This window comes from Epinephelus lanceolatus, chromosome 22 (genome assembly GCF_041903045.1).
Source record: "Epinephelus lanceolatus isolate andai-2023 chromosome 22, ASM4190304v1, whole genome shotgun sequence".
NCBI lineage: Eukaryota > Metazoa > Chordata > Actinopteri > Perciformes > Serranidae > Epinephelus > Epinephelus lanceolatus.
In genome coordinates, this window is record NC_135755.1 from 14,969,699 (window position 1) to 14,986,819 (window position 17,121).

General features: G+C 40.5%; 1 protein-coding gene and 2 non-coding genes across 4 annotated transcripts in view; 1 reads left to right on the forward strand and 2 right to left on the reverse strand.

Moving 5' to 3' along the window:
- Positions 1–16,044, forward strand: part of adisspb (adipose secreted signaling protein b) — a 67,120-nt gene extending 51,076 nt beyond the window's left edge. For both annotated transcript variants that reach the window (XM_078164136.1, XM_078164137.1), the window contains exons 4-6: positions 1,495–1,633; positions 7,620–7,745; positions 13,615–16,044. In XM_078164136.1, coding sequence (XP_078020262.1) covers positions 1,495–1,633; positions 7,620–7,745; positions 13,615–13,715 — 366 coding nt within the window. In that variant the 3' untranslated portion in view covers positions 13,716–16,044. The remainder of the gene's footprint in view (positions 1–1,494; positions 1,634–7,619; positions 7,746–13,614) is intronic.
- Positions 4,250–4,320, reverse strand: trnag-gcc (transfer RNA glycine (anticodon GCC)). Its single transcript has one exon. It is a non-coding gene; the product is annotated as a tRNA-Gly (tRNA).
- Positions 12,160–12,230, reverse strand: trnag-gcc (transfer RNA glycine (anticodon GCC)). Its single transcript has one exon. It is a non-coding gene; the product is annotated as a tRNA-Gly (tRNA).
- Positions 16,045–17,121: the final 1,077 nt, after the last annotated feature.

Consider the following 17,121-nt stretch of genomic DNA (forward strand, 5'->3'; position numbering starts at 1 on the left):
CAGCAGTGTTTAGCACTGTCGCCTCACAGCAAGAGGGTTCCTGGTTCGAACCCCAGGGTGGGGGAGCCCTTCTGTGTGGAGTTTGCACGTTCTCCCCGTGTTAGCGTGGGTTTTCTCGGGGTACTCCGTAGGTCTGGCCGATATATCGATATATTTTAAAGCAAGAAACACTGACAAACCTGGATGTGTGCTCAGATGGATTCAGCTTCTCCTCTCCCTCATCTTCCTCTGATGACCATTCATAGTTCAATTCAAAACTTATTTTAGGAAATAAATCCATATTTTTGGCTGTTTGACAGTGGATGAATTAATTAGCCTACAACGCAACTGCTGACCTAACTGAGACTAACCGTCAGTTTTGATTTGATTGTTGATTGCAATCAGCTGTGAGGTGGAGTGATACATAAACAGTGAAATAACCGTGATGTTGTACTCCAATATCATCACGGTTTTACTGTCTCTCGACCAATCAGATTGCAGGGCCGGAACTAACTGTTGTATAACAGGGAATAAAGTCCCTGTCTTTGCATTTTATTTTGATCACAGTCCATTTTTATAAAAGTGCTTGTGACATCTCAAATGTGGCTTTGACTTGCAGCTTAAAACATGAAGCCTATTTCATAGAAAATACCAAGATATATATTGTGTATTGCTAGTCAGCCTGTAAATACAGAGATATTGATTTATGTCCATATCGCCCAGTCCTAGTACTCTGGCTTCCTCCCACAGTCCAAAGAGATGCAGGTTAACTGGTGACTCTAAATTGTCCGTAGGTGTGAATGTCCAGGGTGTACCCTGCCTCTCGCCCAATGTTTTTTCCTTGAAAAATTAATTATTAATAAAAAAAAAAGTTGCACATTAACTTTCTGTTGACCCACTAATTGTTGTAGTTCTAGCTCTGGCTATGCTAAACATCAGCTAAGGTCAGAAATGCTCAACTTGTTTGTTGCTGCCACGGAGAGGCTGTGTTTGGGTGGTGGAGCTTTGGAGAGTCTCAAACCTCTGAGGAAGGTGTAACCACGTTTGGATTAAGCTCTTGAATTACAGCCACTTCTATTCACAAGGGATTAGTATTATTGGAAGGTTTTGGGGCTGAGTGAAATCCAAGAGGTACCTCTGTTTTATTTCCCGTCTGGCTAAAATTGCCAATTTGGCAGAGGGTAGGGGGATTAAGATCGCCAGAGCAATAACTAATGATTTCAATTAGACGACTCCCTCAAGAAAAACTCAAACAGTGTAGTGCTCAGGAGAATTACTTATCCATGTTCCTCATAGAGATTAATCCTTTATTTATTGAGCTGTAGTGGACTTACACTATAGAATGTGAGGCCAAGCCAAAGCCTTTTTGCCTCTCTATAAATCCCTCTCTCCCTGTGTACCAGTCGGATTAGTCCAAAGTTTTAGGAGAGAGAAAGACAGCCTTTGTTTTTCATCTTAATCGCTAAATCTTTACTTGACTCTTGCCCTCACAGCTCTGTCTCCCTTACACTGCAGGTTGGCTTCCTGAAGACGCAGCACCGGTATGAAGTAGTGTTCACCTTGCCCGAGGTCCCAGCTCTGGGGAAGGACGTGTGTCCAGCACCAGTGCCTAGTCCACACCTCCGGATCACTGATATCACACCGGCACCAGAGGGTAAGATCATGAGAGGATGAGGAGAAAACAAAACATGATTAAACAGAGCAGAGTGTGTGTCTAAAAAGAACTTAACACCATGCCTGCTCTGGTTTCTGTTAAAGCCTACCAAACAATGAACTGACAGCTTTGTTGTTCTCAGTAGCTTGAGGCTAATTTACTGGTGGGACTGTGGTCTCTCTGCCCCTGTTTAACTGGTTCTGGCTAAATAAATAAAGCTGCTAATGAAGGCAGGTGCACTGCGGTCACAGCGCTTCCAGAAAATGAGGTTAGGGTTACAGTAATGACGTTAATAGAAACTCTTTGTGGTGTTCAACGCACCCATTTATCACCCGAACGTCTGTGTCAGGCAATGTAGCAAACCTCAAGCCAGACAATGGTGAAGCATGCTGATGTTTTCAAAAGTCTTTAATTATGTTCAGCCATCATCCATATTATTTGAACACCATCGTTGATGATTTATTTGATTTGATCACCATGATGTTACTGATATTCCATGAAGCACAAGCCTATTTTTAGTATGACTACTGCGACAGCGATATATTTAAAATTTTGACACTCGCTTACCATCAAGTCAATTAAAGACACATTATCACCATACAATATCATGAAACATTAAATGACACAGTGCCTTGTTCCCACTCTAGCCGGGCGCTAAACTATACAAGAAAGGGGACTACCATAATAAAGGCTGACAGGAAGTGATTTCAACCTTAGCTTCAGCGCCATTTACAGTCAATGTTTGCCAGGGTTGGGTCGGTAAATCTTAAGGAGGAGAGCTAGTTTAGATTATTGTAATGCTCTTTTTACCTGTTTAAACCAAACTACTTTGAACCAGCTCCAAATTGTCCAAAATGCAGCTGCTCGGCTTTTAATCAGTAGTAACAAGAGATCACATATCACGCCAATTTTATCCTCACTGCACTGGCTACCGATCAAATTCTGCGTTAATTTTAAAATTTTGGTTTTAACTTTCAGAGCTTTACATGGTCAGATGCCACAGTACATTGCCGACCTCCTTCTCCCGTACTTGCCCAATCTGACTCTTAGTCCTCTGACCAGATTTTACTCACCATCCCTAGGACCCATTTTAAAACCCAAGGAGACCGTGCTTTTCAAGCTGTTGCTCCCAAACTCTGGAACGCTCTCCCCTTCTCTCTGAGATCCACAGACTCCTGTACTATTTTTGTAAAGCAACTTAAAACATTTTTATTCAGACAGGCCTTTGGCTGACTGATTAAATGTTTTACCTCCTTTTATTGCTTCTTATGGGTTTGTTTTATTTGTGACCTTTTTTTTTTAATTGTTTTTTCATTGTATTATTGTCTGTGTTTTTGCTTTTATTGTGAAGCACTTTGTGATTTTATAATCTGTGAAGGGTGCTATATAAATAAACTTTACTTACTTACTAGTTAATATTGGTAGCAGCTGGTGGTGGCAACTAACAGCTAAGGGAGATTGCGTTGAGGTACATTTAAGTGCATTGAAGCTTTATTCTGTAAAAATGAGTAACGAGAGAGGGTGGTCAAAGATCAAGGTCACTGTGACCTCGTCTATCTCATTCTTGTGAACGTGATATCTCAAGAATGCCTTGAGGTAATTTCTCCAAATTTGGCACAAACGTTCATTCGGACACATAGGTGATTAGAATTCAATAGTCAAAGGTCACTATGACCTTTTGTTCTGGGCATAATTCAACATCATAAGTTAGAGACAGGAGGGGAGACATTTGGTCAGATACTGAATTGGTGACAGTAATATTGGGTGCCCATTTTGAAACTGTGGTGATTGTTGAGATCTTCTATGCTGTTGCATTTAAGATGTGTGATGCATTTGTGTTTAGTTTTGCAGTACCATCCATGTTTGAGGTGTTGTCAACTGTCATGGCTACAAATAAGTCTGGACAGAGAGGGGTGTAATCTGTTACTTGACTGTTACTGTGTTACTTACAGCCACGAAGTGGTAATTCTAATTTTCTCTTAGCTTTTGCTCTAGTAACTACTATTTCAGTTTTGTCTTGATTTAACTGTAAGAAGTTTAGTGTCCTCCACAGATTTATGTCAGAGATGCATGCAATCAAGTCATTAATAGGACTGTAATCATTTGAGCTTACAGAGATATATATAGCTGGGTATTGTCTGCATAAATTTGGAAACTGATTTTGTAGTTTCTAATGATAACGCCAGGTGGTAACATATATAGGCTGAAAAGAACTGGGCCTAAGGTAGAGCCCTTGTGGGACACCACATGTCAGGTCCATGTTATCAGAGTGGTCATCCATGGCCACAGAATTGTCAACCAGTTCAGTAAGACCTGAAACATTTAGGAGCTGTGCCAGAAGGGCTTACCCAGTGTTTTATGATCTCCAGTGAAGGGGACATGTCCTAGACCCTAGGCCAGCACAACTGTACTTGTAAAACCTCCCCCTCTTCGGACAGTCCTCAACAGTGTTGTAAAACCAGTCTGCGGTGCAAAAATGTCTTGAAAACCACTCTTACCATACCTGTAGGCATAATATAGCTGCACTAGTAGGAGAAAGTCATTGGTCATTGATGTACTGTCACTGTAGTGCAGAGCTTTTATGGGAGAGGGGTGGAAAGGCAAAGAAAAGTGTGTTGCATTGGCCGGGAATCGAACCCGGGCCTCCCGCGTGGCAGGCGAGAATTCTACCACTGAACCACCAATGCATTTGTATTCATATCAGTTGCATAAATATTTTTTAATAGTGAGCAAATCCAGCAAAGTGAGATACACAATGGACCTAAAGTAAGTGTGTAGTCCAAACTGTCCCACTGTGAAATGTTCCATCACAACTGTTTCACATATAGTACGTGTCAAATTCAGCATGTGCACACTGAGTTGTTCATGATCACCATGACAGAGAAGTGAGGAGGTTGATAAGTTGAGACAGCACAGAGTGAATTTAACTCCTGATCTGATTCAGTGATCATTTTTTGCGTCATGCTCTGCAGCTTTTGGGACTGCAGACGTTCAAAGGGAGGCTCCTGTGTTCCTCGTGGGACGGTCCCTAACTGCATGAAAGCAGATACTTTCCACACAGGAGGGGGCTGAGGGTTGACGGGGGAAGTGTTGCCCTAAGCTCAGTGCCTCAGCCTGTTCTCTCTCATGCTGTGTACACACTGTGTGGATTATGTTCCTGCACTTTGTAACTGATTTCTGACTGAAAACTTTAATTTGAAAATAAGTGACAGGAAGACTGACAGGACAGATTCAAGAAGGAAGTAAAGTTAGCACGTTAGCACCACAATCTGATGTGAAAGAACAAATGATACTCAATGTGCTCTTGCGAACAACAACAAGAAATTAAGAACCGTTTCTGCTACAGAGCCCATGCTACAGAAGAAACGTACTAATATTCTCACTAATACTAATATAACGTCCTTTTAACTTTTTCTGTTTGTCTGCTTTCCTAACTTCCGTTTCTCTTCTCATGTGTTGAGCCGTGCTGCCACAGTGATGGCACTCTCTCTTACATATAAATGAACATCAGTCGAATTATTGCTACCACAAAAAGCTGTGTATATATTGGAGCTGTGGTGTCTGTGGTGACTTTCCTGCACCAGCAGAAGTTAAAGGGTGCAGACAGGGGGGAAGACACCAATGGAGCAGCAGGCAGCACTCCAGTTTCTGGAGTGGATGCTCCAGACAAAAAAAAAAGATATTTGGCATCCAGGGGATTAAAGCCATAAAAAGCCTTGAAGAAAACGCTCCTGTGGGCAAGAAAGATGCGGTGAGCTCACCTGCAGGCATACGTTATGTACACACGCTGTGTACACACGTTGACAGTGTTTGTGTAACGACTCTCACTGCCAGAGGGAAGAGAAAAAAGTTCCACACTGCAGTTTCACTGATTTGTTTGTAATAGCCTACAAGCCAGCTGAAACTGTATTTTAAGGCTAATATGGAATTAGTATTGAATTTTTAAAAGACCAATAATGGTGTATAATGTCTTTTTTTTTTTTTTTTTTTTTTTTTTTTAGCAAAAGCACGAAAAATAACCCCTTTGATTTTTACTTTCTTACTTTCCAGTTGGAAAATCCCCTTGCCAACACTCCCTAATGGACAATCTGTAATCTTGACAATGTTTGTAAATGATCTCAAACCTAGGTTGGCCTTTCTGTACTGCAACTTGATGTCACCTGTTGGATGGACATCTACATTGACACCAATATATCTGCAATAAGCTAATTTATTGGTGAATTTCTGACCTTTGACCCCTCTACTACTTTGTATTGCAGTTGCTGCACGACAGTTTCCCACGGAGAATGAATACACTCACGTCTTATCTTCTTACCTTGTCTTCACACTCTGTAAACTCATTACGTAAAGCAATATTATCACACTGCTCTTTTGGGAATGTTTCTACAAGCTGCAAACAGAGCTCCAGAATGTCATTCATTACTTAAATCCCCTTTAAAGTAGTTTTCTTCAAGAAAAAGTTGTATGAGGCACTTATAGTCAGTGTGCCATATTATCTCGCTCATGATAAACCGGTATCATTTCTAATACCATATGAAAAATTCATATTGTGATACTTTAGATATTTCGACTTGTTGACATATGACGTCATACTGTTACCCACGGCAACGTCAAGCATGGCTGAAAGCAAAATTATTAACGACTCCATGGTGGTTCCAAAAAGAGGAGCAGCTTCAGTAGCGTGGAATAAACTTTGGCGTCTTGAATATTTTATGAACAGCCCCGGACTTGTCAGAGTCTTTAAGCAAGTGACCGCTCAGAGGGAACTCATTCAGCGGCTTCTCTGGCAGCAGCACAGCGTCTCAAGTCATTTTGTCATAAACCTTTGGTAATGTAAACCTATATGATGCTTGCAGCTTGACAAACAACCTACATATATGTGAATGTGCGACAGTTGTGGTATCATAGCAGCTTGTCACAGGTTACAGCGTGATTATTAGAGGAGAAATGGCAGAGCATAAAGATCCGAAAACAACCATTCAGGATTTTTTCGAAGAGAAGGAAATCACCTGTTGATTTATATATATTGATCCCAGGGGACATATTTTGTATTTGGGAGCTGTCAATGAAGTCTGGCTTTGAAGAGAGCATGGCTTCAGGTAAAGCAAAAAATATATATATACAGCGTTGTCTTAAACTGATATTGATTTTTTAGTTGGCTAAAAACACATTTTGCTTGGCCCCCATCCACAACACTACAATGCTTAGCTGCTGTGGCGGTACTCCAGCCTGCCTCTCCAAACTGGGGGCATGCTGACCACCATCTATTGTAGATAATACACTGACAGCGGATAAGTACCTCATACAACCCCACTTCAAAAAACCCAAACTATCCCTTTAACTGTCACAAAGTGCCTCATCTTCCCTGAGCCATATATACGATGCAACATTCACTCCGAGTGTCGCACACAAATACAAAAGCAGTACGTGCCTGTTTTTGTTGGAGGCAGACCTGATGCTAAATACCCTGCATGTAATTCTCAGCAGCATTGTTACAGGCTGTGTGGAGGAGCAGATGGCACAGGATTACAGGAACAGACAGTTGGGACAATGTTAGCCCAGCAGTCCGTCTCTGAGGAGTAATAAAAACGATCCTCACGTACACACTCTCCTTCCTGTGTGTGGATTCTTGTTACTCAAGCTGTCAGAGGTGGTAAACTCCAAACACCAATGAGGCAGACAACTTGAATATGTGTGTACTGGATTCCATCTCACCACTTAACCTGCTGATTTGGGTCAGAGGTGATCCTCTTTATGTTTCCGGGAGTGGAGGTCACTAAATGCCTGTAACTGAAGCAGGTTACTGACCTTTACTGTCACACCTTTTATATTACTATGCACTCTGTGTCTGTATCTGGAGCTGGTGTGGACAGCAGCAGGTGTGACTTTATGTTTACCTGTGTGTGTTTAATGTATGTAGACAAAGAAACTGTGTGTGAGGTAAAAACAAAACCCAATCCCTCTTCTTCTTCTGTGTGTTCCCCAGGAGGTCTGAAGGTGACGTGTGAGTACATGGCCCAGCACGAGGGCGTTCTGTGTGAGGAGGTGCTGCTGCTGAGCGAGACCAACGAGGACGTCTGTGTTAAAGTCAAAGTTCACGCCAGAGTCATGGGTGAGGCCACTCTCCCGATACAAGTGATAGTAATCTCCGCAGCACACTGTAGCTCGTTGACAAGCTTTTGTTGTGTTTTTGGACAGCAGGGGAAATGAAAGCGTTTCAATCTGCTGTTTTTATGCACATGTTCAAGTGGAAAACACCAGAAACTACAAAAACGTGGCATCAGCAGAGTGCAGATCTCTGCCAGGTGTGTCTGTGGGCAGCAGGGAGTGCAGGTCGGGCTGTGTGTCCAGTGTGGTGCAATGAAAGGGAGACAATATGCAGATAGGAGAGCTGAGTTGGCTCCCACTCAAAATGGTGGTGAAGATAATAAAAACGGAGGTTTATTCACCTCGTATCGTGCCTAACTTTATTGGATCACAGGGTGTGAACTACAGAGGAGCTGACATGAGCTCCTCTGAAAACACTACCTGTGAAACTTTAGTCGGTCGCTAAATCATCAGCAATATCCTATTTTTGACATTCATTTTTATTTTTCTGTATCATCATCATCATGAATTATGCATTAAATTAGGCTAGTATTGATGTATGATTCAAGCATGAAGGTGATTCATCTGTTCCTGCCAACATCATTGTAGCATGACAGATCAGAGATAAGCCGAAAACAAACTTTTGTAACTCACATGTGCAGACATGAAGCAAGTGAGCCTACATGTTAGCAATTACAGTCAAAGTCCCTCCTCTCTTTGAGACATATCATGTCCACCTCATCAGAAACTGGGGATGTATTAAGAGGTTTCTCCGTAACGCTAACTTTTTAGCGCATTAGCTAATGTTAGCTTCGTTAGCAAAACAAACTGGAGGGAACCGTTCAAGTGTCTCCTTTGTAAGATTGGCATAGTAACCAACCACAAAGCTTCCTGTGACATCATCCATCCACCGAGTGAGAGCATACGGGTCGGCCAGTCCGGTCCTGTTAGTCAGTGTACTTTTTCAAGTAACATAGTCTGAGTGGGTGGAAGTTCGCTGCATAGATCAGCCTCTCATTGGGCGGAATGAGCCACCTGCTGAAGTCCCGCCCTACCACCTCCGGTTGTGTAGCAGTTTTCAACCATTTTCAACACGTCCTTTACTAACTTTTGCAGTGTTTGATCTTGAGGGGATGTAGCCATTTTTCTGCCATGGTTCGCGTCCTGTAGGTGATATTTTTGTGGGCGTGTTACACCAAAACCTGTTTCCCCCCGGCAATATTTTTGCAAGCGCACCGTTGCTGTGGCACCGCCCAGAACGATTGTGATTGGTTGAAAGAAGTACAAGCAGCCGAGGCGTTTTTTTTCTCCAATCTCACAGTGAGAGTCGGCCCAGCCAGACCTTTCTTTTTTTGAGAAAGGTCTGGTGAGCGAGACTACAAGTAACATTACTGGTCCCAGAGAGTGAGTGACCTGACACGGTGCATTCGTAAGTTCAGTCTGACGCTCCACACTGTCTGTGGAGAACTGTTTTACCTCCAGCTAAGCGCCGCCCACCAAAAAATGTCATACTGTTGTTTACGAACAGTAAAACAGGCTATAGTTCCCACACTGGTAGATCAGAACATATCAGGTATGGCATGGTTTGAAATGAAACTAAACTTTTCTATGGACATCAGTATTTGAGCCACAGTGAAAGCCAAAATGTGGCCTTCAACTGATGGTAAGGCTTGTTGTTTTCAGCCAGAAATGTATTTTGCTATGTGATTAGCTGTTGTTGATTATTAACAAACCTTAAAAAATGTGGGGGAAAAATATATATATATATATATATATATATATATATTGGGCTGATAGGTCCAGTAGTTTGTGGGATTAGCTGTGGACAGACAGACGAATACACACATGACCAAACACATGATCCCCTCCAGGCTTAGCCCTTGTTGAAATAAGAAAAACTGCAGTGTTTGCTGTTAAAACTCAACCTTTTACCACATTTTTTATCTTTATAGTAATGCTGCAACTTATTTTCATGCTAAATTAATCTGACAGTAATTATTTCAGTTAATCGTTTGGTCTGTAAAACCTCAAAAAGTAGAGAAAAATCACAAGTTTTTACAATCCCAAAGTCCGATGTGATGTCTTTAAACTGCTTGTTTTGTTTAACCAACAGTCCAAAACCCAAAGATACAATTTTGAAGCTGGAACAAAACAATGTTTGACGTTTGACGAAAAATAGCTGCAAATTATTTTTTTTGTTAGCTGACTAATCAATTAATTGACTCATTGTTCAGCACTACTTTTGAGCACTTAAGAATATTAATTTTCTCTAAAAAGAAAGCCCTCATCCAAAGTTTTAAACCATCACATTTAATCTCAGTTTGGATTTTTGTTGTATTTCACACTGGTTGGTCTTTGACACTATTAAATCTCAGTTTTTAAAATAAACAAGTTGAAGCTCATTAGTTTTACCACAGCTGACATCTCACATCTTTGAGTTCCTTATTTCAGGCTCTTTCAGTTTTAAAGTGAGAGCTGACAGAGAAACTGAAAGTGGAACTTGTATTATTTTCACTTGTGTGCTGCTGCCACCTGCTGGTGACTCTGTGCTCTGGCTCAGAGACATTTTAACTGCACAAGTTAATCACAGACAGCCTTTAACTATAGGAGGTTAGATGGGGTTTACATATGTTTGAACAATAAGAAAACATGTTGAATGTTTTCTGTAAGGGATGTTTTCACTACATTAAGGGGAGAGTATTAAATCCTTGTTATTTTATGAAATACAAAGTCATATTTACACAGTTGTAATTTTCTCTGGCTCAGCAATAACTTTGCATTTTCTCCACTTAAACCAGTGTCAGTGAGACTGAATTAGACACTGGCATTTGTGTCAGCAGATGGAGAATTAGGTAAAGAGGGCAAATGTGTGTTTCCATTTGTGCTGGCGTAAATATAGTCGAGCTGGTGTGTGTGTGTGTGTGTGTGTGTGTGTGTGTGTGTGTTTATATGCATGTTTGAGGATAAACAGTGGTTGTGTTGGTGAGTGTTTATTTTTGCTCACAAAGCGTGGCCTGAACATCTGTCCAGATGTCTGTGTGTAATTGAGGCCTGGATGACGACCAGCTCAAAGGCTTAAGCTCTGCCTCTGCTGTTACCCTCAGCTGCACTGCTACGTTTAGATCAGTGACTGAAGAAGAATGATATAATGCTGTGCTGCTGTGGGTGCGTTCAGCATTCAGTCTGGTTTGAAAACATCATATCTGTCCTGGAGATATAAGATACTGAGCTAACTGTGGTGCTATCAGGGGAGCAGTGAAGGAAACAGTAAATGTAGACTTACTTTAAAATCTGCCATAAAATAATTGGATTATTATTATTAGTAGTAGTATTGTTGTTGTTGCTGCTTTTGTTCATTATTTACTTTTTACTATAAAGAAATGAATTTAGATTAAATTAAAATTAATTTCCTGAAAAACTTATTTTAAAATTACTTAAGAAATTGTTTTTTATTTATTTATTTGTTATTTAAGACAATGTAAATATAATCTCCTTTTAAATTCTTATTTAGATTTTAAATTTAGAATTTTTTTAAATCAAGAAACATTATTTTTCTCTCTTTTTTTAATAAAAATTTTAAAGGAAATGTCTTTGTTTTAAATTTGTTGTTAAAGAAATTGAGAAATGTAAATATATATGTAATTTGTCATTAAAGAAATAAAGAAATATAAATTGCCTTTAAAAATTTTATTAAAAGAATTTAGGAAATGTAGATTTTTGAAAAGTTAGTCATTAAAGAAAACTAATGTTAATTTCATTGCAAATTTGTTTTCAAAAAATATTTTTTGTTTTTTAATGAGATTTTTTCAACTTAAAATAAAATGACAAATGTCTGTTTTTTCATTACTCATTAAAATATCAATATTTTTTTTTAAGAATTAAAAATAGATCTTTAAAACAAACATTTCAGTCACTGTAAATGCATTCTGTGAAGCCTGTTAATATCTTTGAGATTGTGTTTATTGTGATCATTAGCTGTGAAACAGTAAATCAGTTCATCAACAGACAATAAAAAATAAGTATTTCAATAAATTCATAATTTGTAATTCTTTAATCGAGAAAAAAAACAAATATTTGCCACGTCCAGCCTCTCAAATGTGACGATTTACTGCTTTTCTGTTATTTATATGATTAAAATTAAATATCTTTTTAGAACAAGCTGATTTGAAAACATCACCTACAGTTTTTTTTTAAATTTTAAAGGGCAAATTCACTGTTTTTTTTTTTTTTTTTTTTTTTTTTTTTTTTTTACAATCTAAAGATCGCACAATGAATTATAAAGAGTTGATTCTCACAACAGGCAGCTGCAGCAGCCCTCACGCTTATAGGTGCTTTTTACTGTGAATATATTTATATGTATCTGTAGCCAGCCCTCTCAGTCGTTAACGTTATGTAAAAGGTTTAACCCTGTGCAGTCATGTAGGTTGAGAAAAGTGTGTTGCATTGGCCGGGAATCGAACCCGGGCCTCCCGCGTGGCAGGCGAGAATTCTACCACTGAACCACCAATGCTCACATATAATCTAAGTACGCACTATAAAGTCTTATATCCGTTAAGATATTGAAAATGTACAGGATTCAGCTCAGTGAGATACACAATGGAACTAAAGTAAGTGTGTATCACTGAGCTGAATCAGTGATACACACTTACGTGAGATACACAATGGAACTAAAGTAAGTGTGTAGTCCAAACTGTCCGCTCACTACCCGCTGTGAAATGTTCAATCACAACTGCAGAGAGAGGCTCCTGTGTTCCTGAACTGCATGTAAGAGGGAACTCTCCACGTAGGAGGGGGCTGTGCTGAGGGTTGACAGGGGAAGTGTTGTCCTAACCACCTCTCTTGCTAACAGTCCACACTTCGTGTTTGGTCCGTGGGGGACTCGAACTCGCGACCCTCTGGTTCCCAGGCCGAGTCTCTCTCCTTAGGTGCTTCAGCCTTCCGTTCATATAGAGAGAATCAATAATTCGTGAAGACAACAAAGCCTCCACAAAAATAGCATTTTGAGTCTTGTGTGTGATTTATCCTGGCTTCATATGAGCAGAGGAAATCTCTGCTAGTTGCTAGGCTAATTTATACAATGTAAAATGCCATAGGCTTGTGCTAATAACGTTAGCATGTTATATTTGTTTGGAAAACATGTTTAGTATAAGACAGTTGTTTTGTCAGTGAACCTTGTGAGTTGTAATGACGCCAAACTATGTGCCATTACCTTTGTTAAATGTTGCTGGTGTCCCTGGCTTCATTAGAGTTGCCACCCGTCCCGTTTTTTCCCAGAAAATATAAGAATTTAGTAACACAGATTTGTTTTTTTCATTGATATAAAAATTAATATAAAATACAGGCACATAGAAGGACATAGAATGATGGCAAATCTGGTCTCCTATGTCCGAATTTCATGTTCATTGGTCAGTCTGAACTGGTAATAATGGCCGAGCCCTCCGCCTCAAACATTTGGTCGAGTGTCCCTTTTTTTTCCACAAATCCAAGGTGGCAACCCTAAACTTCATATGAGTAGAGGAAAAGATCGCTAGCTGCTAGGCTAATTTATACAATGTAAAATGCCATAGGCTTGTGCTAAAAACGTTAGCATGTTGTATTTGTGGGGAAAATGTGTCCAGATAAAGACAAGTGTTTGTCTGTGAATGCTGCGAGTTATAGTGAAGCTGATTTGTGTACTTGTGTTTGAAATTGTCTCTATTAAGCCATGTTTAATGTGTGTTTAATGTGTGTTTTGAATCAACTAAACTTTGCAGCACTTCACAGAAACCTCCGCTGCCACCTAGTGTCTTGGATGTGTAACTGCAGAGTGACACAGACACACCACTGCACATGTATAAATGCTCACAACAGTGTAATGTAATGTATCCCTCCCTCTGTCTCTCCCTCTTACCTAGATCGTCACCAAGGTACACCCATGCTGCTGGATGGCGTCCGCTGCATCGGGGTGGAGCTGGAGTACGACTCTGAGCAGAGCGACTGGCAGGGATTCGACTAACCCTGTAGCTCCTGCTCCTGTTCCACCTGAAGCACACACACATATACACAAACCTGACCTGAGACACACACACACACACACACACACACACACAGCTGACATCATAGAACTGTACAACCACCAAATTTAACACACACCAAATAGGAAACAGCGTACACACAGATGATTTAGTGCCACGTAATGTACATACAGCAAGTGTTCACTGTTGGATTCTAACATACAGAAACATTCCTCTGCTGCAGCTTTCATAACATCAACAGCATCTGAACAGTCAGTTTCCTCCAGCTCACCTTTTTGTCACCACCACGGTTCTGTTGTTAACCTGTGTTTCCCTCACTGCACCTCTAGAGAGCAGCAGCGCTCTTTGAATCAGTGCAGCCTCAGCTCTCTTCTCACCGCCTCCTGTGCTCCAGTGCACACTGTCCCTGACGTGCAAACTGAACCCCAGGTGAGGCGGTAAATAAGGGCTCTTTTATTAATTAGGTAGCTTACAATTAAATCTATGGGAAGGAATATAAATCTGCACAAATCAGGGAAAAAAGTTGAAGTGATAAGCAAAGCTGAGCCTGTAATACCTCTGTTTAACCACAGGGGGGCGCTGCAGACCGCTGTATGTAAAGCTCCTCCAGTGTGCAGGCTGTTTTTGGTGCTGCAGTGTGGTCACAGTCTCCATTTAAAGGAAAAATCCAACCAGGGCACCCTTACCTTGTTATATATCTTTCAGTATACGAGGTTCATGTTGCGATTATTACTTAAAAAGTTTACAAATTTTCTGCATTTGCATGGAAATCCCAAGTAACGTGTGTGGATTTATTTCAACATTTACAGCAGCAGCAATGAGAAGAGAGGCTTTCCTCTGAGGGAAACATGTGCTCCGGCTGTATGGTGTTAATCTATTGAGGTATTTTTCTGGATTGGACTTACCTGTATACCTCCGTGCAAGCAAGTGCATCTATAAAGACGTACCTTTTGTTTTGAGGAACTGACAACAAAATCTGAGGCTTGCAGACTGTGTTTGAGATTTCTGAACAACGCAGTCACCACAAGAAAATGATGGCATTGTACATTTCTGCAAACCACAGACACATTTTTATTTCAGAGGTATCATATCATGCCTCTAAAGAGCTCTGATTACTGTAAAACTTCAGTTAAACGCCCAGTCCCTTTTACTAGCCTGGTATGGCTACACATTGTGACAAATAAAGGCCTGTCTCAATTAGAGGCCTGGTCTGGTTGCCAAGCAGTTGGCAACCTTAAATTATGCATCCATTCCTCGATTACTCTGTAAGTTATTCATATTCCTTCAGTCCGTAAGGGTCCTCAGATCAAAAGAATCAAAACGGTTTTTCATAGAAATGAATCCAAGTTGTGATAATTGTTTGAAGTGGTGCCGGATGCCGTAGTCCTTGAGTGCTGTAACTCGTTCTGTCTGTCAGAGCTAGATCAAATGAATGATTCATAACTGAAATTATCTGAAGCCTAATTTTTATGCAAGTACAATTCATCGTTCGTTCAGCGTGAATGGTTGTCTGTCTCTATGTGTCAGCCCTGCGATAGTCTGGCGACCTGTCCAGGGTGAACCCTGCCTCTCGCCCGATGTCAGCTGGGATAGGCTCCAGCCCCCCCGCGACCCTCAAGAGGATGAAGCGGTTAGAAGATGAATGAATGAATGAATTCATCCTGGTTTAAATAAACAGTTTTAATGTAGTTTTGTGTGAAAGGAATTAAAGGCCTGTCCCAAATATAGGCCCCTTGAGTTCGGTTATTTAAGCAAATAATAGCCCGGGCTACTAATTTAAGTTTTACGGTATGTCTATATGAGATGACTTTGTTACCTGAAGGTGGAGGGGATGGAGGATGGCCTGACATCAAGGTGCAGACAGCAGCAGACCACAGTTGGAGACCTACAGACCAAAAATTGGGTGTTGTAAAGCGAGACATCAGAAGCATTTCAAGCAGCAAAAGCAGGCATTCAAGCCAAAATGTGATCTTTTCCGAACCACAACCAATTTGTTTTTGTGCCTAAACATAGCCAGATGTTAACTAGTGTTGTTTTTTTTGTCATTTAAACAGATGACTTTTAAAACAACAGTCCAAAACAAAAACAGAACGACAGTCTATTACAGCAACAGATGCATCCAGATGTACTTCAGTGTCATGGGTCCTTCATAAACAGAAAGAAGTTCTCCCATGACGAGTCAGTAAGTATTCAAAGGAGGCAGCTTCTGTCCTACAGCTAATCCATTTAGCGAATTCTGTTTTGTTTTGTTTTTTTGTATTTTTCCAGTGCTTGAACCACAGTGTTGTTGAAGTGTAAAGACACGTAAAATTTCAACACCTCCACCACATAACAATGTGTAAAATCTGTGGTTTTGAAAAGTGTACAAAGCCAAAGTTTATTCTGATGACTAAGTTGTGCTGAAACACTTTTCTACTGCAAAACCTTTTTGTCGTTAAACTGCAAATGTTTGACTTTATTTGCTGCGAATTTTAAAAAACTAAACAGCAAGATTTAATCAGAAATGGTGGCTGTTTGTGAGGGTGTTAAACAGAGCGAGTTAAAATGACAAAAATTCTCTGAGTCCAGTTGTGCAAATATGGGGATTTCTTTCATCTCTCTGTTTTGTTGTCTTTGTAAATTTAATATCTTTGAGTTTTGGATCGTTGTTCCAACAAAACAAGACATTTGAGGACATTTTTTCTGTATTCCTGGTGTCTTTAAACCCAAATTATTAACCCTTTAATCAAGAAGTAACCATTAGATTAATCAACACTGAAGAGTGTTCTGGGTGGATTTTTCCTTTAAGAAAACCTGCTGCAGCCGGTCCAGATGAGTTTCTTTCTTTCTTCATGAAGCCTTCAGACCACACGTGCGACGCAAAGTGCCTTTCATTGTACCCTGCCGTCCTGTTTCTCCTGTAACTTGAGCCTGGTGTGGTTTGATCATCTCCTGTCACACACTGTACCCTCCAGACGAACACAGGGACCAGTGTGGGGCCCACTGTTTGTTGTCTCTCCCCTCTCCCTCCACCGGCTTGCCTCAGACAGGTGTATATCTGACTCCCATCACTCCTCTGGCAGTGCGAGTGCAGCTCAGAGAGAGTCGACAGGTTGTAAATGAGTTTAATCACCTGTCAGCTCTGCTTCATTTACATTGTGCCATGATCTGGCTGCACTGTCGTCTCCCCTCTTTTTACAGACTCCTGATATTCTGTGTGAATCGACATGTTTTGTTTCTGTTAAACCCTCCTGAATACATCAGCCTTAAAGGAAATGATTCTGTGTGTAACTTCTCAGTAGATTTCAGAGTAGATTTATTAGCTGTTTGCTTGTGATAGGTCAAAGTTTGTTTCTTCTTCTTGGTGTTAAACTGAAACGCTCGTTAGGTTACTGTTTCGAGAATGTA